We start from the raw sequence: 22,866 nt of genomic DNA, 5'->3' as shown, positions 1-22,866 counted from the left end.
CCTTACCTGTAACCTACCTATGTTTGTCCTGTACAACTGTGGCCCTTACCTGTAACCTACCTATGTTTGTCCTGTACAACTGTGGCCCTTACCTGTAACCTACCTATGTTTGTCCTGTACAACTGTGGCCCTTACCTGTAACCTACCTATGTTTGTCCTGTACAACTGTGGCCCTTACCTGTAACCTACCTATGTTTGTCCTGTACAACTGTGGCCCTTACCTGTAACCTACCTATGTTTGTCCTGTACAACTGTGGCCCTTACCTGTAACCTACCTATGTTTGTCCTGTACAACTGTGGCCCTTACCTGTAACCTACCTATGTTTGTCCTGTACAACTGCGCTTCTTCTGCGTGGGTGCTGAAATTCATACTTTTTAAAATAAAAATGTTGGTGGTTGTATTCAGTAAAAGTGTTTATTAAAAGTATGAATTTCAGCATCCCGCGTAAGGGCCACAGTTATACAGGACAAACAAGCGTTTTCAGAATTTACATTTTTACAAGTATTGACTGATGGTGACTCAATATTGTTGCTAGCAAATCGCTCGACCAGGTATCAATACTCAACTCTGCCTCGATATAAGAGAATGGGGTCGAGCGTTCCTCAGCTAGTTGAAGGTCTGTTGTAACGTTAGGTCCTATGCTCTGATTCATTTCTTCAAAATGAAAGCTTAATTTGACGTTGGGTTGACTTTGACTGTTTTAGCATATGACTGTTGTAATAGGTTTGACATTGTGGGGCAGAACCACCAGAGTCATTCCACTATCTTTGGCAGGATACAGCCATAACTGCCCAATATCAATTTCACAACACAATGTAGGTTGATCCACTGGGTGGCGATCAAGATCATGTTTTTAATCCTCAGAAATGTTTCACCATGTATTTTCTTGATCATTCCTTGACAATGGCAGTTGTGCTTTTAATAGAGTATCTTTTTCGAATTCCTAATTCATATGATCGTTGAGCTCTAAAATGGAGCCTGGATGCATGAGCATGATTGTCGTCATTATGGGAGATTAGCAGATAATCCCCAGATCTTTAAACGGTCACTAATTACTCTGACATTTACCCTCTCAGCGTAATTGCGCCCCTATTGAAGAGGTGCATTAATCATCATATTCTTACTACAGTACCACCCTTTATATTTGCACAGCAGAACGGTTTGAGGGATGGCGGGTCCCAGAAAGATTGCGTCATTTCGCCTGCCTCCCCTGCCCACCATTGGGGAGGTAATCAAACTGTACAACCTGCGAGCAGAGAAACAGCTGTCCCAGAACTTTCTACTGGACATGAGGCTCACAGGTGAGTCAGCTGCCTCCTCTAGCTGCAATGCACCAACACCTGGTACACTGTGTCTTCTACACAATGGTGTTTTTCCTTCCCCCTGTTCACATCACATTTAGTGTACTGGACTGAAGTGCCCACATAGGCTTGTCCACAAGCAGCAGACACTACCGATGTGATTCTATCAGTGATGCAGTGCTGCAGATCTGATCTGGTGCCCTTGAACAAGGTTTCTGTTTTAGATAAAAGCATTACAGAAGCATAGCCAGCTTTGCCAAGGAGAGATGGGAGCCAGGCATATGCCTATGCTAAAATACAGTGCCACTGCCCACCTTTATTTAGCCTGCAAGTCATAGACATATGGAAGCCACTGTTCTTGAATATCAGAATGTCATAATAAAAGATGCATGTAACATCAACTAGATAGTGTATTGATACAGGTAACCTCCAAAATAAAGGAAACACCAACATAGTGATTTAATAGGGTGTTGGGCCACTAGAACAGATTCAATGCTTAGGGCCCAATTACATTTATTGTATTCCCCCTGCCCTGATTCTGTTTTATTAATAATAATCTGTCTTTTTTTTCAGGTTTCAGTTTACCAATTTTGGGGGTTTTTCATTTTTTAAATAGAAAAATAACTAAATGTTTTAAGTCCACAACAATGATTAAACCACACCAGAAGACCACTTGAGGTCTGGGAAAAGTCTAAGAAATTTGGATTTTTGGGTGTAGGCCTAGATAAACTTTAATGTAAGTGGGCACAAGCAAGAGAGGGTTTTTTGGTTAGCGATTCTGTGCTCATGTGACTGCAGAGTTAGCAAAACAAATGGACACTGGATTGATGCAAATACTAGTTTATATTGTTGAATTCCATCTTAATGTCTGGATTCCGTCCTCATTCTCCTTTTTACAAGGCCCTAAATGTACTTTGGCATAGATTCTATAAGTGTCTGGAACTCTATTGCAGAGATGCGACACCATTCTTCCATGAAAAATTCCATAATGTGTTGTTTTGTTGATGGTGGTTGAAAACACTGTCTCAGGTGTGGCTCCAGAATCTCCATAAGTGTTCAATTGGGTTGAGATCTGGTGACTGAGACACACACACCCTTTAAACCCGCAATGCTCCTTTGAGACCCCTCTTTCAAAGTCCCTGAGATCTCTTCTTTTAGCCATGGTAGCCAAAATAATGGGCAACTGGGCATTTTAATACATGACCCTAAGCATGATGGGATGTTAATTGCTTTAAATACTGAGGAACCACACCTGTGTGGAAGCACCTGCTTTCAATATAGTTCGTATCCTTCATTTACTCAAGTGTTTCCTGTAATTTGGCAGTTATTTGTACATGGTTCACCTTTATTATATCCAACCCATTCCAATGTGAGTAAGTAGTACACCCTGGTCGCTGTGTGTTTTCTGAACTGTGTAGATAAGATTGTGCGCCAGGCAGGCAGTCTGAGGGACGCCCATGTGTGTGAGGTGGGTCCTGGACCTGGAGGTCTGACCCGCTCCATCCTCAACGCTGGGGCTGCAGACCTGCTGGTGGTGGAGAAGGACAACCGCTTTATACCTGGACTAAAGGTACCTAACAGGAGAACATGCAGGAAGGGGTTGTCTTTCAAAGAATTGCCGAAATTGGAAACAGTAAAGTGGTTTTTAAATTCTCAAGTACCTGTAAGATGCAATTTCCGTTTCCACAGCTCTTGTCTGAAGCAGCACCAGGGAAGCTCAGGGTTGTCCATGGTGACATACTCACATACAGAATGGACAGAGGATTTCCAGATGTCATAACCAAGGCATGGGAGGATGGTGAGTGAGATGAAAAAGTAGACCTAGTATTGAGGTGGATTTGTCACCTGCCTGGTTGATGGAAGTGCCTACTAGATTGTTTTATGTCTGGAACAAAAAGTACATAGATTTTGTGCCATGTTTTGCAACATGCAACAGTGTGGTTGACTACAACTGTCCCTGCTCAGATCCGCCGGACCTGCATATCATAGGGAACCTTCCCTTCAGTGTGTCCACTCCTCTCATCATCAAGTGGCTGGAGAACATATCCAACAGAACTGGACCATTTGTTTACGGCCGGACCAGACTCACCCTTACCTTTCAGAAAGAGGTGGCAGAAGTATGTATGCTGTCCAGTACTGTTTATTCTCACTCAGTCGGTTTTCCTGAATTTCCATTTGTATTATTCAGCGTTGATCTACTGTTCAGGGGTATAAATTATACAGACCAAATATGTTGCGTTCTCCTCTCCAGAGGTTGACAGCCAGCACAGCCAGCAGACAGAGGAGTCGTCTGTCCATCATGGCCCAGTACCTCTGTACTGTAAAGAGCTGCTTCACCATCCCAGGACGGGCCTTCATCCCCAAACCTGAGGTAGGACCCCACGCTCTGCTTTACTCTGCCCACTACACGCACACGCCATCTTGGCTGTATATCGAAAATGATAATGACAATGCTCCATGGTGACAAAGTTGAAGATGACAAATATCCATACCGCGATAAATTGACAATTATTTGCGATAACGATAAATCTGCTCTAAATTACGATCAATTATTTTTTGGGGAGGTGCTACAGCTGGGCGATATGGACAAAAAGTCATAGAACTGTTTTGCTCGATAACAACAAATACAATGATCATGTTTTAATGGACAGTTACTTAGCGGCAGAGCCCGAGACCTTTTTTCCCCAGTGTCAAGTAAGACGACTGAAATGGTGGTCTATGATTTAAAAAATGCAGCTATTTCATCGAACATATCCAGGAAATGCATGATTATATTTTGATGTGCAACCTGTCAAAATAGAATCCAGAATTAGCAGACTTCTTTTTTACATCTTTGTGCAAATTGGTGCATATTGGCCTATAAGCTACACTGAGTGTACAAAACATTATGAACACCTGCTCTTTCCATGAGATAGACTGACCAGGTGAATCCAGGTGAAAGCTGTGATCCCTTATTGATGTTACTGCTGGGCATCAAAACCATACTAACTACAGCCTACTCCAGTTGTAAATGGGTGTCGTGAACTCAATATTAAGAGGTGAGAAATACATGATCTGTGACTCTCCTCTACAGAACTAGAACAACAGTAGTTGCTTTGAAAACGGCCTTTCCAGCAATCCCCTTTAAGCAACGGTCACATGCCTGTGCTGCTCAGAATGCATCCCTCCTCCGTGCGCACAGTGGGGAGAGGGAATGAGAGTCAGCAGGCCACAGCCAAACAGGGACCGGCAGATACTTTCATAGTAGGAATCCACATAATGCATATATTACCGTTGACCAAATAATGGTTTTAGAACGCTCTACAGAAACGTTGTGTAGCAAAGTCGCAGAAAATGACCGACGTCAGCAAAATGCTTTGGAAAGAGGAAGGCCATGTTGGAATACGTCATTTTTTTTGGTCTATCGTCCCAGCTCTTTAACCTTACCCTTGTTCAAAACACTAGCTGTAACTGTAGCAAGCCGTTGCTTATCAACAGATAGTTTGTTGATAGTATGGTCATCTGTTACAGCATCTACAGATGGAAAGTCCGGACTATCCACATAACGTGTGACCCCTGTTTACTCTCTGTTCTCCTCTTCCTCCATTGCCCCCATTTCTTTGTCATTCAAGTCTTTCTGCTACTGTCACTCGACTCTTTGTGAGACACGTACAGTACAAGGGTTCATTACGGCTGCGTTAAATCAATGTTGTCTCAGAAGTGTCTTCGGAATTGTGACAATTGGGTAATTATGCCTGGTGGGTATTTGAGATGCAGTGCTATCACACAGAGCAGTAATGAGAGCTCGATCCCTTTCACAGTCTTAGGTCTGTGAAACTGGTGAGGGGAATGATTATTATGTACAATTATAGGCCTAGGCTACAGACTACAGAGAATGATGTTTCTCTGTTCTTGGGGATGGGCTTTAGGTTGGACTTGGGTCCCCTGAAGAAGTTGTCCCTCTTTGAAAGCCCTCTGTTAGTAAATATTTCATCTGTATGGAATGGATGGAGTAAGGGAAGAACAGAGGAGCAGTGAAGTGAATGAAACTAGGGCTGATTGTTCATTCCCTTAGAAGAAATAGCTTCAATGATTATTTTATCACGCAGAGGCGGCTTTTACGCTATCTCTGTGTGTTCTTGTGTGTGTGTCCGAGTGTGTCTAAATGTACACGTGCCATGCGTGTATGTGCGCAGGCATGCGTGTATGTGGGTCTGAGTAGTGTGTGTTTGTGCTGCAGTTGTTCATTTGTGCTCATGCATGTTTCTGTAGGATATCCGTGATTTTAAATTTCAGTCATTTAGCAGAGGCTCTTATCCAGAGCAACTTAGTTAGTGCATTAATCTTAAGATACAGTAGCTAGGTGGGAGAACCACATATCACAGGCAACATTTTTTTCTCAAAGTAGCTGTCAGTAGAGTCAGAGCTAGAAGGGGTGGGGGGGGGGGGGGGTCAAGTGCAAGTGCTGGTTAAGTGTTCTTTATTTTTGGGGGGTGGGGGGTTGAGGTGAGGAGGAGGATAATTTAAGATACTGTTTGAAGAGGTAGGGTTTCAGATGTTCTCGGAAGATGGGCAGGAACTCTGCTGTCCTAGCTTCAGGAGGAAGCTGGTTCCACCATTGGAGTGCCAGGACAGAGAAGAGCTTGGACTAGACTGAGAGGGAGCTGCCCTCCCATAGGGGTGGGAGGGCCAAGAGACCTGAGGTGGCAGAACGGAGTGCTCGGGTTGGGGTGTAGGGTTTGAGCATAGCCTGAAGGTAGGGAGGGGCAGTTCCTCTTGCTATTCCATAGGTAAGCACCATGTTCTTGTAGTGGATGCAAGCTTCAACTGGAAGCCAGTGGAGTGTGTGGAGGAGCAGGGTGACATGAGAGAACTTGAAAGGGAAGGTTGAAAAACAGGCGGGCTTCTGCGTTCTGGATAAGTTGCAGGGGTTTGATGGCAAAAGCGGGGAGCCCAGCCAACAGCGAGTTGCGGTAGTCCAGACGGCAGAGGACAAGTGCCTGGATTAGGACCTGCGCAGCTTCCTGTGTGAGGTAGGGTCGTACTCAACGTATGTTGTAGAGCAGGTATTCCCAAACTGGGGGCAATGCCATCGGGGGTACGCCAAATAAAAATGTGATTCACATTTTTTTTTTTAGGGGCTATACATTTGGGTGAGATTTTTTTATCTCGCCTGAGTAGCCTCGTTTCACTGCCAAAAATAAAATGAAACCATCTAGTGTTCAGCGAAATAACAACACAATGTCAAATACAGGTAGCCTAGTCAAATAATTAATAAAGAGTTCCTGAATCTAGGATTACAGGAACTCTCCGCAACTATATTCAATGTGCGGGACAAAATTGAGGCTAGGATTAAGAAGTTGGAGCTCTTTTCTGTCCGCATTAACAAGGACAACACACAGGTCTTTCCATCAGTGTATGATTTTTTTGTGAGCAAATGAACTCAAGCTTATGGACAATGTCAAATGTGATGTAGCGAAGAACCTGAGTGAGCTGGGTGCGCAGGTACTTTCCCGAAACGGATGACACAAACAACTTGATTCGTTATCCCTTCCATGCCCTGCCTCCAGTCCACTTACCGATATCTGAACAAGAGAGCCCCATCGAAATTGCAATAAGCAGTTCTGTGAAAATTGAATTCAATCAGAAGCCACTGCCAGATTTCTGGATTGGGCTGCGCTCAGTGTATTCTGCCTTGGCAAGTCGCGCTGTTAAGACACTGATGCTTGTTGCAACCATGTACCTATTTGAGAGTGGATTCTCGGCCCTCACTAGCATGATAACTAAATACAGGCACAGACTGTGTGTGGAAAATGATTTAAGACTGAGACTCTCTCCAATACAACCCAACATTGCAGAGTTATGTGCATCCTTTTAAGCACACCCTTCTCATTAACCTGTGGTGAGTTATTCACAATTATTGAGGAACAAATAAGGTTTTATATGTAAGATGGCTAAATGAAGAGAAAAATTATTTATTATTTTTCTATTATTATTTGTGCCCTGAAGAGCTCTTTGTCACTTCCCACGAGCTGGGTCGTGACAAAAACTCACACTCTTGTCAATACTGTGAAGTGCAGTCATGGACAAAGTTAGGACCTTGATATTAACTGCTTCTGAGGCAGTACAGTAGTATGAGAGTACATCAGTGGGAGTTATTTCACCCAAGAAATCTACTACTGGCCATATCAATGCTAAGAAGCAATGCATACGAGGTAGGATGGGTATTGGAGAGTGAAGCTGTATTGCTGAAGGCTGTGTGTCTCTGTCTGAGGAGGCCTGGTGGAGCAGAGTGCGTTCTTAGCTAGAGGGGAGCGTTCACATAGCCGAGCTAGACAAATCCAACACATCTAATCTAATTGGCGGTGTTATCTTGCTCTCTGTAGCTTTGGATCAATTAATTAATACAGATGAAGGAACATTGCTGCTGCGTAGCTGTAATTATACTCGTCAACAGATCTAAGAAAATGTGTCACAAAGAACCTGACGCCCCACCCACACACTGCTATCTCCCATTTTTAGAAGCCGGGACCGTGTCAGCCATACAGCAATTAGCAGTGTGACTCCCCCCCCTCACCTTAGTTGTGAAAATGCATTTAATAGTTGTATACTCTAACCAACAAACAACAATTAATCCATTGAACATTTTAAAACCCAATGGAGAGAAAATGGCAATTATTGGAGGGTTTAATTAAGCAATAAGGCCTGAAGAGGTGTGGTATATTGTCAATATATTCCTCAAACACACAAGTATTTTACACCATTTTAAAGATACACTTGTTGTAAATCCAGCCAAAGAGTCCGATTTCACAAAAGTTTTACGACGAAAGCACACCAAACGATTATGTTAGGTTAGCGCCAAGTCACAGGAAAAAGACAGACATTTTTCCAGCCAAAGAGAGGAGTAACAAAAAGCAGAAATAGAGATAAAATGAATCACTAACCTTTGATGATCTTCATCAGATGACACTCATAGGACTTCATGTTACACAATACATGTATGTTTTGTTCGGTAAAGTTCATATTTATATCCAAAAATCTGAGTTTAGGTGGGAAGCTACTGTATCACTTGGCAAAAAGACAGAGAAAATGCAGAGCGCCAAATTCAAATGAATTACTATAAAAATCAAACTTTCATTAAATCACACATGAAAGATACCAAATTAAAGCTACACTGGTTGTGAATCCAGCCATGTCAGAATTCAAATAGGCTTTTCGGCGAAAGCAAACGATGCTATTATCTGAGGATAGCACCATTGTAAACAAAGAGAGAGAAGCATATTTCAACCCTGCAGGCGTGACACAAAACGCAGAAATAAAAATATAATTCATGCCTTACCTTTGACAAGCTTCTGTTGTTGGCACTCCAATATGTGCCATAAACATCACAAATGGTCCTTTTGTTCGATTAATTTATTTGGCGCGTTTGATCCAGAAAAACACTGGTTCCAAATTGTGAAACGTGACTACAAAATATCTCAAAGGTTACCTGTAAACTTTGCCCAAAAATTTCAAACTACTTTTGTAATAGAACTTTAGGTATTTTTTTACGTAAATAATTGATCAAATTGAAGACGGGATGATCTGTGTTCAATACAGGATTAAAACCAACTGTAGCTAGCTTTCTGGTCATGCGCTTCTAACAAACAGGACATTTCGAGTGACCCACTTTCAAGATGGCCGTACTTCTTCATTACACAAAGGAATAACCTCAACCAATTTCTAAAGACTGTTGACATCCAGTGGAAGCGGTAGGAACTGCAAGAAGGTCCCTTAGAAATCTGGTTTCCCAATGAAAACTCATTGAAAAGAGAGTGACCTCAAAAAAAATATATATCTGAATGGTTTGTCCTCGGTGTTTCGCCATGCTAAATAAGTTCTGTTATACTCACAGACATGATTCAAACAGTTTTAGAAACTTCATTGTTTTCTATCCAAATTTACTAATAATATACATATCTTATCTTCTGGGGATGAGTAGCTGGCAGTTTAATTTGGGCATGCTTTTCATCCAAAATTCCAAATGCTGCCCCCTACCCAAGAGAAGTTAACATCTATTGCCCACCAGGTGCCCTTGGAGAGTTCCTTAATGAGTTTGACCACTTGATAAGCTCATTTCCTGACGATGGCTCACCGCTCTTCGTACTTGGCAACTTCAACCTACAGGTGTCTGCCTTCAATTATTTTCTTTCCAACTCCCTCATCTTTACTAGAGGCTGCTCGCCTACTAATCTCACTGAAACCCCCCCTCCAGGTCTCTGATCACTACTCTGTTTCCTTTTCTGTCTTCCTTTCCTCCAAACCTAACCACTCAGCCCCTACCCAGATGGTCATGCGCCGTTACAATCTTAGCTCTCTCTCTCCCACTACTCTTGCCTCTTCCATCCTATCATCTCTCCCTTCTGCAAAATCCTTCTCTCCTGATTCTGCCTCTTCGACCCTACTCTCCTCCCTTTTCCGCATCCTATGACTTGCACTGTCCCCTTTCCTCCCGGCTGGCTCGGCCCTCCTGCTCCGTGGCTGAGTGACTCATTGCGAGCTTACAGAACAAGGCTGCGGGGCAGCTGAGAAAAAATGGAGGAAAACTAAACTTCCAGAGGACCTATCTTCTCTTCCTCTGTATCTGCTGCTAAAGCCACTTTCTGCCACTCTAAATTTCAACCCTAGGAAACTCTCTTCCACCTTCTCCTCCCTCCTTAATTGGGCTCCCAAGTGGCACATCGGTCTAAGGCACTGCATCTCATCACTACAGGCCCTGGCTCGATTCCAGGCTGTATAACAACCGGCTGTGATTGGGAGTCCCATAGGGCAGCGCACAATTGGCCCAGCGTCGTTAGGGTTTGGCCGGGGTAGGCCATCATTGTAAATAAGAATTTGACTTGCGTAGTAAAATAAAGGTGAAATAAAATAATCCTCACCTTCCTATCTGCGGACGACTTTGTCAACCACTTTGGGGAAAAAAGGTTGACGACATCCGCTCCTCATTCACTCAGCCTATTGAGTTCACTGGTCCCACTCACACAGAACTACCCTACGCCTTGACCTCTGTCTCCCCTCTTTCTCAGGCTATGCACACTCTTGGATTGCATCCTACCTGACAGGCCGCTCCTACCAGGTGACGTGGAGAGGTTCTGTGTCTGCACCACGTACTCACTACTGGTGTCTCCCAGTGCTCGGTTCTAGGCCCTCTCCTCTTCTCTCTATACACCAAGTCACTCGGCTCTGTCATATCCTCACAGGGTCTCTCCTATCATTGCTATGCGGATGACACTCAATTACTTTTCACCTTCCCGCTTTCTGACACTCGGGTGGCGACACGCACTTCTGGGTGCCTGGCAGATATCTCAACTTGGATGTCGGCCCACCACATCAAGCTCAACCTCGACAAGACGGAACTGCTCTTCCTCCCAGGGAAGGCTGCCCGCTCAAAGACCTCTACATCACGGTTGACAACTCCACAGTGTCGCCCTCCCAGAGTGCAAAGAACCTTGGCATGACCCTAGACAACTCCCTGTCGTTTTCTGCAAACATCAAAGCAGTGACCTGCTCCTGCAGGTTCATGCTCTACAACATCTGTAGAGTATGGTCCTACCTCACACAGGAAGCGGCGCAGGTCCTAATCCAGGCACTTGTCCTCTCCCGTCTGGACTACTGCAATTAGCTGTTGGCTGGGCTCCCCGCTTTTGCCATCAAACCCCTGCAACTTATCCAGAACGCAGAAGCCCGCCTGTTTTTCAACCTTCCCTTTCAAGTTCGCTCATGTCACCCTGCTCCTCCACACACTCCACTGGCTTCCAGTTGAAGCTTGCATCCACTACAAGAACATGGTGCTTACCTATGGAATAGCAAGAGGAACTGCCCCTCCCTACCTTCAGGCTATGCTCAAACCCTACACCCCAACCCGAGCACTCCGTTCTGCCACCTCAGGTCTCACCTCAGGTCTCTTGGCCCTCACACCCCTATGGGAGGGCAGCTCCCGCTCAGCACAGTCCAAGTTCTTCTCTGTTCTGGCACTCCAATGGTGGAACCAGCTTCCTCCTGAAGCTAGGGCAGCAGAGTCCTTGCCCATCTTCCGAGAAAATCTGAAACCCTACCTCTTCAAACAGTATCTTAAATTATCCTCCTCCTCACCTCAACCCCCCCCCCCCCCCCCCCCCCCCCCAAAAAGAACACTTAACCAGCACTTGCACTTGACCCCCCCCCCCCCCCACCCCTTCTAGCTCTGACTCTACTGACAGCTATATTGAGGAAGAATGTACTTTCTATGCCTGTGATATGTGGTTGTCCCACAGTACATTCATCTTAAGATGGCTAACTGAAAGTCGCTCGGTATGAGTGTCTGCTAAATGACTAAAATGTGTGACAAAACAGCACATTCTAAAGTGGCCTTTTACGCTCCCCAGCGCAAGGTGCACCTGTGTAATGATCATGCTGTTTAATCAGCTTCCTGATATGCCACACCTGTCAGGTGGATGGATTATCTTGGCAAAGGAGAAATGCTTTCTAACAGGGATATAAACAAATTTGTGCACAAACTTTGAGAGAAATAAGCATTTGTGGGATTTCTTTATTTCCGCTTGCGAAACATGGGACCAACACTTTACATGTTGCGTTTGTATTTTTGTTCAGTGTAAAATGTACTGTAGTTTGTTTTTCAGTTTTGTATAGTGGCAGGGACAATGATGCCAGATCATTGTATTTCTCAGTATGTTTGTAAGGGAAATAGCCAAACTCTCTCCTCTCAACAAATATAACCAATAGATTCATACAGTGAGCCTGTATAGGTGTTCCTCCTAGAGCACATACTACTGCACGTTGTACTACAGCACAATTCATCTAAGCCTATTCCTATCCTATAAACGGGGTCAACCATGGTATCAAGAGTATAGGAAAGTTATTTCAATGACTCGGTGCAGAGCGGTAAACGCCTGAAGGCTTGGACTCGATTCATCATAGTCCCAAGGTAAAAAAATGCTAAAAATACTTCACCTGCCCTAAAAGAAATGCCTAGGTTGGCGGAATTTGCTTATCAATATCTTGAGAGATCTATTGCCCCTCTTATCTTAAATGAATGCTGCTTTAGCCGTTACTCAATGGCGTGTGTTTCCTAAATCCTGTCCATTTAACATGAACAACATCCCATGCCTAAAAACATTTAGGTATTCTGAAAACAAGCTAGTGGAGGAATCCTGGCCATGTTTCAGGAAAAGAAGATCAGCTTCAAACAGGCCTTCGCAGGCGGGTTCTGTGAAACACTATGCAAGTCAGAGAAAAAGGAATTATAGTATTGAAAGGATCAGTCCATAAGCTGTCAACTCTACTGTGTTTTTTGAAGATACTAATTAAAGACTTCAAGCGCTGTGATTGTACAACTTCTTTTCAGCCTGTTCAGTGGGCGCTTCAATTGAGCCATGTGTTTTTCACACAAACACAATACAGTAAGCCTCCACTTCTGGAAAAAACATTGTCTGTGCTGCTAAAACACCATTTTTTATTAATTTGTTTCAGGCTAGCTAGACTAATGAAAGTACTGTAGCTAAAAGGACTCTGCATTTCACAAACAGTATATATGTTTTGCAGATTCCACAAATGCGTTTCTGTTTCTTTAACACTTTCCTAACCAGTCTTATCCCTCTTCAGACAACGCTTAATAATTAAGTGTGAGGAAAGGTCTGTTTCAATTCCCACTGTGTAGTCGTAGTGTACCTTTTAGCCAATTCTTTTAGTGCCATAACTCTTCTGATGCTTATGATGATCTGAAATATTAAAACGCTCCTTTGAACTGTCAGGGTGTCTTGTTTTCTTACAGCCCCCCCCCTAGCCTAGTGTAGCTCATACTGCTTCTCTCAGCGCTTTACAGCAGTAGCAAGGTCATTGCCATTACTCCCCCCAGCCTCTCGGATGTGTGCTGGAGCAGGAGGGGCACAGTCTTGGACAATGCAAGGTCATTTTCAGCTGCTGTTGATGACCATATTTGATCTCTAATATGGACTCTCGTGAAAATGATGGTTGTCAGAAGAAAAAAAGCCTCGCATTAACGATGGTGAAATATTGTCGCGCTTTGGGTGATTTGTTCCTCAGCGACGCATTACAGCACTGCAGTTATTGCTGATTGGGTTTTGATGACTGATAGAGCGTTGAGATTCTTGGCCCAGCCTAAGTCCGTCTTTGTACCTGTCAACATCATGACTCCAGAGGTGCTTCACGGAAACATGTTTAGTGATGTCATCATCACCCGCCGCGCGCCTATGATTCATGCATTTTTATTTAATACCTCTGTGGTGAACTATGAAGATACTAGCTGTAAAATGTTTATGGATGAAGAGCTGATTTACGCGCACATGTTTAGTTTGTCTCATAACCACCTACATCTATACAACCTATATATCATGCATCTCTTGTTCTCTGTTCAAGTTATACGGAGCATATGCAGGACGAGTCGACTTGATGCTCACGGTGGGATATACAGTTAGATTAACCCTGTACCTGGAAGACTGCAGGGTTCAAAGCTCTCATCCCAGAGCTGAGCCCACATCCCTGAGCTGTCATGACGGCAACTCAAGGGGAGAGCCTTTTGAAGGAAATGTAGGTTAAATACACAGAGGAGCGGATCTTATTAACGTTTACCCAAGAGGGGAGCTGCTATTTGATCTTCACTCTGTTGCATAAACAAGAGGAGAGAGAGCCTTGAATAATCTATGTTTGTTTCAGGAAAGCACATTTCTCCTAACATTGCACCGCTGACTTGGCTGTAATCAGCTGTAATGAGACAAGAGATTGGAGATTCTCTCAGAGTAACTATCTAGTTATCGGAGTCCTCTTGCATTCGCATGTTTTCAATGGAAAATAAACCGTGTGTATATGTGTTTTAAAATAATTAGAAAATACATGACTGATTCTAGTGCAAAATAGTTTATTTTGTTTTGTAATGTCTACAGATTCTTTGTAAAAAGTCAGAAATAGGTTGACCGGCTAAACTAATCTCTTCTATATTAGGCAGACCATAGATACTTGACAGTTGAGGAACATACGGTATGTTTATTATTTTACACAGGCTAGTAGGGCTGGGTGATAATGCCGAAATATATCAATATTTTTCTTATTTTTGGCGGGATTTGACGGTATTTTATAATTCTGAATAAAAGTTCTCAATATATTTGATTAGTAGTGCATGACCCTAGGATGGCAACAAATGAATTCTTAGTGGTTTTAATGGGCTTTCTCTATTCTGATTATTTTATACTCAACCAAACTAGGACAAAACTGTCAGCGAAGTAGTCCAATTTATTGAACTGTTTTTATTTAGCACGGTATCAAAATACCTTCTATAGACGGTATTGTAAAAATCCATACCGGTATGTGGCTCCTCGCCAGTATATCTAGAAATATGATATATCACCCACCCTACAGGCTAGCACAGATATGGGGGCTTAAGACTTCCACCTACTCTATGAGAAGCATGGATTTAGTCCCCAGCTGGGAGTAAGACCAGTATTCTTGGGTTCTTAGTAGGGTATATTTCTCTCCAGTCTGATCTGGCATTCCTGTTCATATTAGTCACATTTCAAGTTAGCTAGGCTGTTTTGATGTTGGCTTGGCTGATGGGATGCTCGGTGGACCCAGAGGATGGGATGGGGGATACAGATTGACTCTCCTCCATGGTACCCATGCTGAACTAACTGGCTCCAACAGCTGTTGCTTTTTGTTCCAGTCTACTTGTATAAACGCAGCAGCAAGTCTACACATGCTGTCATTCATTATGATTATGTTCAGGCTCAGACTGAACATAAAATCCCCATTTGCAACAACTCTCCTAGGGTTAGTTATTTCATGCCACTTGCTAATGCAATAAGAGATACCTGGATTCTGAACCTGCTTTATAGAGTGATTCTGCTTTTTTTCAATCCCATTTGCAGACCATCTGTAATGTTTCATGACCATGTGTTATAAAGGGAGTGAAACCTCTCGTCTCTTCTGTCTAATTCAGCTGGTTTCAGACAGCTGCTGCGTGTGTGTATATATAGTTGAAGTCAGAAGTTTACATACACTTAGGTTGGAGTCATTAAAACTCGTTTTTCAACCACTCCACAAACTTCTTGTTAACAAACTAGTTTTGGCAAGTCGGTTAGGACATCTACATTGTGCATGACACAAGTAATTTTCCCAACAATTGTTAACAGATTATTTCACTTATAATTCACTGTATCACAATTCCAGTGGGTCAGAGGTTTACATACTCTAAGTTGACTGTGCCTTTAAACAGCTTGGAAAATCCCAGAAAATGATGTCATGGCTTTAGAAGCTTCTGATAGACTAATTGACATCATTTGAGTCAATTGGAGGTGTACCTGTGGATGTATTTCAAGGCCTACCTTCAAACTCAGTGCCTCTTTGCTTGACATCATGGGAAAATCGAAAAAGAAATCAGCCAAGACCTCATTAAAAAAATTATAGACCTCCACAAGTCTGATTCATCCCTGGGAGCAATTTCCAAATGCCTGAAGGTACCACGTTCATCTGTACAAACAATAGTACGCAAGTATAAACACCATGGGACCACGCAGCCGTCATACCACTCAGGAAGGAGACGCGTTCTGTCTCCTAGAGATGGACATACTTTAGTGCGAAAAGTGCAAATCAATCCCAGAACAGCAAAGGACCTTGTGAAGATGCTGGAGGAAACGGGTACAAAAGTATCTATATCCACAGTAAAACGAGTCCTATATCGACATAACCTGAAAGGCCACTCAGCAAGGTAGAAGCCACTGCTCCAAAACCGCCATAAAGCCAGACTACGGTTTGCAACTGCACGTGGGGACTAAAATCGTACTTTTTGGAAAAATGTCCTCTGGTCTGATAGAACTGATAGAACAAAAATAGAACTGTTCGGCCATAATGACCATCGTTATGTTTGGAGGAAAAAGGGGTTAGGCTTGCAAGCCGAAGGACACCATCCCAACCGTGAAGCACGGGGTGGCAGCATCATGTTGTGGGGATGTTTGGCTGCAGGAGGGACTGGTGCACTTCACAAAATAGATGGCATCATGAGGTAGGAAAATTATGTGGATATATTGAAGCAACATCTCAAGACATCAGTCAGGAAGTTAAAGCTTGGTCGCAAATGGGTCTTCCAAATGGACAATGACCCCAAGCATACTTACAAAGTTGTGGCAAAATGGCTTAAGGACAACCAAGTCAAGGTATTGGAGTGGCCATCATAAACCTTGACCTCAATCCTATAGAAGATTTGTGGGCAGAACTGAAAAAGTGTGTGCGAGCAAGGAGGCATACAAACCTGACTCATTTACACCAGCTCTGTCAGGAGGAAATAGGCCAAAATTCACCCAACTTATTGTGGGAAGCTTGTGGAAGGCTTCCCGAAACGTTTGACCTAAGTTAAACAATTCAAAGGCAATGCTACCAAATACTAATTGAGTGTATGTAAACTTCTGACCCACTGGGAATGTGATGAGATATAAAAGCTGAAATAAATCATTCTCTCTACTATTATTCTCACATTTAACATTCATTGGAAATTGCTCCCAAGGATGAACCAGACTTTTTCTGAGGTCTTGGCTGATTTCTTTCGATTTTCCCATGATGTCAAGCAAAGAGGCACTGAGTTAGAAGGTAGGCCTTGAAATACATCCACAGGTACACCTCCAATTGACTCAAATTATGTCAATTAGCCTATCAGAAGCTTCTAAAGCCATGACATAATTTTCTGGAATTTTCTAAGCTGTTTAAAGGGACAGTCAACTTAGTGTATGTAAACTTCTGACCCACTGGAATTGTGATACAGTGAATTGTAAGTGAAATAATCTGTCCGTAAACAATTGTTGGGAAAATGACTTGTGTCATGCACGAAGTAGATGTCCTAACTGACTTGCCAAAACTATAGTTTGTTAACAAGAAATTTGTGGAATGGTTGAAAAATGATTTTTAATGACTCCAACATAAGTGTATGTAAACGTTCGACTTCAACTGTGTGTGTGTGTGTAGATAGACATCTATCTAGGGGCTATAGGAACACTGAACAGCCTGACTGCAACCCTGCCTATGCGCAGTACATCCCATACCATCCGGAAATCTTTGTTTTACATTTTTTTTGCTGGTAGCCGACAGCCATCCCAAACTGTTCTCACACCCAAACACATACACGATTGAATAAAGGCGTGTTGCTTCCACAAAATAGTTTTATTAGTAAAAAATATAACTAGCCTACTTGCACAAGCACATTGAGACAACAGTTACCAGAACATTTGAACTGTTGATAATCCTCTGGCAAATTTAAGAAGTGCATCCACAGAAATAAGCTGCAATTATCAAAATGATAACTCTTGTCTTGGTTTCTGCAGGAGAGTGGCAACTGTTTAGACATCTAGAGGCTGTTCTTTGTTCCCAGGCAATTTTAAGCTAATGAAATGGTGCGCTGGCTGATGAACAGGCTGCACATCTATATAACGAAACAAACCTCCAGCTCACATTGGCCGGCTCAAATCGCATCAGACAGAAATGGCTTTACTGTTTTTCAGACTGCCAGTTGTGTTATGTGCACTTGAACCGGTCCAGAGGACTTTGCAATGCTCAGCCACTTGAAACAAACTGCTGTCAAACAAGGTAACACAAGCAAAGGTGCAATTGAGTAGTCTTCTTCTGAAGAAGATAGTGTATGAACATAAGACGTTTGAATGAAATAGGAAAGCATGTTAGCTTGCCAGAAAAATGTTTTTATAATTAGGTCCACAAATTTCCTAGACAAATGTGTATAGTTATCTGCAGAGTTGTAATGAGGAAATCCTGAAGCATGATTTAAACATTACAAAAAAAATAAAGTGTGCAAGCCTTTCCCGATTTAAACTAAAATTGTTTATGCCTCTGGAATTGTGTGCTTTGGAATAATAAGGTTGAAAAACCAACCCTGGAAAGCTGCATCCTACTGTAAACGATTGCCTAGTTTACGCAACTTAGTCTTGCACAACAAACAATGAATCCATAAAACATTTGCGAATATAGAATTTATATACAAACACGTAGAATAAAAAGTAAACCGCATGAAGTACAACACCGGATCAGACTTGACATGGGTCGATTTGGCACTTTCTCAAACGCATACAGTACCAGTCAAAAGTTTGGACACCTACTCATTCAAGGGTTTTTCTTTATTTTTACTATTTTCTACATTGTAGAATAGTAGTGAAGACATCAAAACTATGAAATAACACATATGGAATCATGTAGTAACCAGAAAAGTGTTAAACAAATTCTTCAAAGTAGCCACCCTTTGCCTTGATGACAGCTTTGCACACGCTTGGCATTCTCTCAACCAGCTTCATGAGGTAGTCACCTGGAATGCATTTCAATTAACAGGTGTGGCTTATTAAAAGTTAATTCGTGGAATTTCTTCTTAATGCATTTGAGCTAATCAGTGGTTGTGACAAGGTAGGGGTGGTATACAGAAGATAGCCCTATTTGGTAAAAGACCAAGTCCATATTATGGTAAGAACAGCTCAAATAAGCAAAGAGAAATGACAGTCCATCATTACTTTATTTAAGACATGAAGGTCAGTCAATACGGAAAATGTCAAGAACTTTGAAGGTTTCTTCAAGTGCAGTCGCAAAAACCATCAAGCGCTATGATGAAATTGTCTCTCATGAAGACCACCACAGGAAAGGAAGACCCAGAGTTACCTCTGCTGCAGAGGATAAGTTCATTAGGGGCGGCAGGTAGCCTAGTGGTTGGACTTGTAACTGAAAGGTTGCAAGATCGAATCCCCGAACTGACAAGGTAAAAATCTGTCATTCTGACCCTGAACAAGGCAGTTAACCCACTGTTCCTAGGCCGTCATTGAAAATAAGTATTTGTTGTTAACTGACTTGTCTAGTTAAATGAAGGTAAAATAAATAAAACAGAGTTACCAGCCTCAGAAATTGCAGCCCAAATAAATGCTTCACAGAGTTCAAGTAACAGACACATCTCAACATCAACTGTTTAGAGGAGACTTGAATTAAAACCACTACTAAAGGACACCAATAAGAAGAATAAACTTGCTTGGGCCAAGAATCACAAGCAATGGACATTAGACCAGTGGAAATATGTCCTTTGGTCTGATGAGTCAAATCTGAGATTTTTGGTTCCAACTGCCGTGTCTTTGTGAGACACGGAGTAGGTGAACGGATGATCTCCGCATGTGTGGTTCCCACCATGAAGCATGGAGGAGTGATGGTGTGGGGGTGCTTTGCTGGTGACACTATCTGTAATTTATTTAGAATTCAAGGCAAACTTAACCAGCATGGCTACCACAGCATTCTGCAGCGATACGCCATCCCATCTGGTTTGCGCTTAGTGGGACTATCATTTGTTTTTCAACAGGACAATGACCCAAAACACACTTCCAGGCTGTGTAAGGGATATTTGACCAAGGAGAGTGATGGTGCTGTATCAGATGACCTGGCCTCCACAATCACCCAACCTCAACCCAATTGAGATGGTTTGGGATGAGTTGGACAACAGAGTGAAGCCAACAAGTGCTCAGCATATGTGGGAACTCCTTCAAGACTGTTGGAAAAGCATTCCTCATGAAGCTGGTTGAGAGAATGCCAACAGTATGCAAAGCTGTCATCAAGGCAAAGGATGGCTACTTTAAATAATCTAAAATCTAAAATAGATTTTGATTTGTTACACTTTTTCTGGTTACTACATGATTCCATATGTGTTATTTCATAGTTTTGATGTCTTCACTACTATTCTACAATGTATAAAATAGTAAAAAATAAAGAAAAACCACAGAATAAGTAGGTGTCTCTTCTTTTGACTGGCCCTGTATGTGTTGTATGTGTTCAGTTTGTTAACGAGGGCACATTCACATTCTTGTCTTCATTTATTGCATTCGTAAGGGCTGGCAGGGGTTGGGGAAGTGTGTTATTGTACGGATGCCCGTCCGATCCCCTCTGCTCTGTCCCTGGCATGTTGCTAGGGGTGTGAAACCTGCCCCTTCCGGGCTTCCAGGGCCTAAAGTGATGCCTGTGGCGATGCCCCCGTTGCCTGAAGGTGGCGAGCTGGGCTTAGCCATCTGCTCTCCCCATAGGAAACAATGTGTGAGAGAATGAGAGGGCCACTGCCAGGGCCTGTCACCAGAGAAGCCATTTCAGGCCGGAGACAACCTACCTCCATCTCCTCTCAGCCTTGTTAGACACACATGAGAATGTGACTGTGTTAATGTGCAATAGCACCCTTGACATATGAGTAGGCAGCAGGGGTGGTGTGTCAGTGTGTGTGCTGGCCTGCATGCTCTCAACATGCAAAAGTGTTCCCTGTTAGTCAAAGAGAAAGTCCACGTGACTTGAGTAAAAGGGGGATATACAGTGGGGCAAAAAAGTAATATCAGCCACCAATTGTGCAAGTTCTCCCACTTAAAAAGATGAGAGAGGCCTGTAATTTTCATCATAGGTACACTTCAACTATGACAGACAAAATGAGGGAAAAAATCCAGAAAATCACATTGTAGGATTTTTTATGAATTTATTTGCAAATTATGGTGGAAAATAAGTATTTGGTCATTAACAAAAGTTTATCTCAATACTTTGTTATTTACCCTTTGTTGGCAATGACAGAGGTCAAACATTTTCTGTAAGTCTTCACAAGGTTTTCACACACTGTTGCTGGTATTTTGGCCCATTCCTCCATGCAGATCTCCTCTAGAGCAGTGATGTTTTGGGGCTGTTGCTGGGCAACACGGACTTTCAACTCCCTCCAAAGATTTTCTATGGGGTTGAGATCTGGAGACTGGCTAGGCCACTCCAGGACCTTGAAATGCTTCTTACGAAGCCACTCCTTCGTTGCCCGGGCGGTGTGTTTGGGATCATTGTCATGCTGAAAGACCCAGCCACGTTTCATCTTCAATGCCCTTGCTGATGGAAGGAGGTTTTCACTCAAAATCTCACGATACATGGCCCCATTCATTCTTTCCTTTACACGGATCAGTCGTCCTGGTCCCTTTGCAGAAAAACAGCCCCAAAGCATGATGTTTCCACCCCCATGCTTCACAGTAGGTATGGTGTTCTTTGGATGAAACTCAGCATTCTTTGTCCTCCAAACACGACGAGTTGAGTTTTTACCAAAAAGTTATATTTTGGTTTCATCTGACCATATGACATTCTCCCAATATTCTTCTGGATCATCCAAATGCTCTCTAGCAAACTTCAGACGGGCCTGGACATGTACTGGCTTAAGCAGGGGGACACGTCTGGCACTGCAGGATTTGAGTCCCTGGCGGCGTAGTGTGTTACTGATGGTAGGCTTTGTTACTTTGGTCCCAGCTCTCTGCAGGTCATTCACTAGGTCCCCCCGTGTGGTTCTGGGATTTTTGCTCACCGTTCTTGTGATCATTTTGACCCCACGGGGTGAGATCTTGCGTGGAGCCCCAGATCGAGGGAGATTATCAGTGGTCTTGTATGTCTTCCATTTCCTAATAATTGCTCCCACAGTTGATTTCTTCAAACCAAGCTGCTTACCTATTGCAGATGCAGTCTTCCCAGCCTGGTGCAGGTCTACAATTTTGTTTCTGGTGTCCTTTGACAGCTCTTTGGTCTTGGCCATAGTGGAGTTTGGAGTGTGACTGTTTGAGGTTGTGGACAGGTGTCTTTTATACTGATAACAAGTTCAAACAGGTGCCATTAATACAGGTAACGAGTGGAGGACAGAGGAGCCTCTTAAAGAAGAAGTTACAAGTCTGTGAGAGCCAGAAATCTTGCTTGTCTGTAGGTGACCAAATACTTATTTTCCACCATAATTTGCAAATGAATTCATTAAAAATCCTACAATGTGATTTTCTGGATTTTCTTTTCTCATTTTGTCTGTCATAGTTGAAGTGTACCTATGATGAAATTTACAGGCCTCTCTCATCTTTTTAAGTGGGAGAACTTGCACAATTGGTGGCTGACTAAATACTTTTTTGCCCCACTGTAGGTAGAGAGAAATGGTAAAAGAGGTTGACAGGAAGGAAAGAACAGAAAGGCACAGAACGTCCTTGAACTTCAGCTGCAGGGTCTCTTGCAGGTATTACATGGTAGCATATGTACTGCTGACAGACTTGGTAAACAAGTCACATATGGAGGAATGACTCGAACCATTTCTAGATTTGGAGGCAAATCTACCACACTACTGCAGTCAAGCCATGACCATTCAAAGCCTCTCTCTATGCCATCATACAATTCCAATAATCAGCCAGATTTTTCAAAACACAGCCATTTTCCCCATCAACCCTAATTGCACATGAAAGACACTAGTGAAGGACAACAAAAAGAGAGCATTTCCCAGACAGACCTGGGTGTAACAGTGGCTTGGTGCCTCATGTCACTGGGGTAATAAAGGGGATTAGTGGAGCAGCTCTGTGTGTGTGGAGGTTCTGCACAAGGCTTATGGGGCCATGCAGAGAGAGATGCCCCCCTACCCAACCTCAAAGCACTGGATGACACAAACACACCCCAGACAATAAAGACATTGGGGCACAGGATTCCGTTTCCATGGCAGTGAGGAGGCGGACAGCAGGATGAAAAGCACATGCAGCCCAGTGTGTCAAAAAG

The 22,866-nt window shown here is 43.0% G+C and overlaps 1 protein-coding gene across 4 annotated transcripts in view; it reads left to right on the top strand.

Moving 5' to 3' along the window:
- The window catches only part of LOC120023132 (dimethyladenosine transferase 1, mitochondrial-like), a 43,502-nt gene that overhangs the window by 6,221 nt on the left and 14,415 nt on the right, over positions 1 to 22,866 (top strand). For 2 of the 4 annotated variants that reach the window (XM_038967112.1, XM_038967113.1), the window contains exons 2-6: positions 1,154 to 1,302; positions 2,721 to 2,872; positions 2,992 to 3,100; positions 3,268 to 3,419; positions 3,554 to 3,673. In XM_038967112.1, coding sequence (XP_038823040.1) covers positions 1,170 to 1,302; positions 2,721 to 2,872; positions 2,992 to 3,100; positions 3,268 to 3,419; positions 3,554 to 3,673 — 666 coding nt within the window. In that variant the 5' untranslated portion in view covers positions 1,154 to 1,169. The remainder of the gene's footprint in view (positions 1 to 1,153; positions 1,303 to 2,720; positions 2,873 to 2,991; positions 3,101 to 3,267; positions 3,420 to 3,553; positions 3,674 to 22,866) is intronic. The other 2 variants (XM_038967114.1, XM_038967115.1) reach the window with 1 other exon arrangement.

This window comes from Salvelinus namaycush, chromosome 28 (genome assembly GCF_016432855.1).
Source record: "Salvelinus namaycush isolate Seneca chromosome 28, SaNama_1.0, whole genome shotgun sequence".
Lineage (NCBI taxonomy): Eukaryota > Metazoa > Chordata > Actinopteri > Salmoniformes > Salmonidae > Salvelinus > Salvelinus namaycush.
This window is presented reverse-complemented; position numbering and strand designations above follow the sequence as displayed.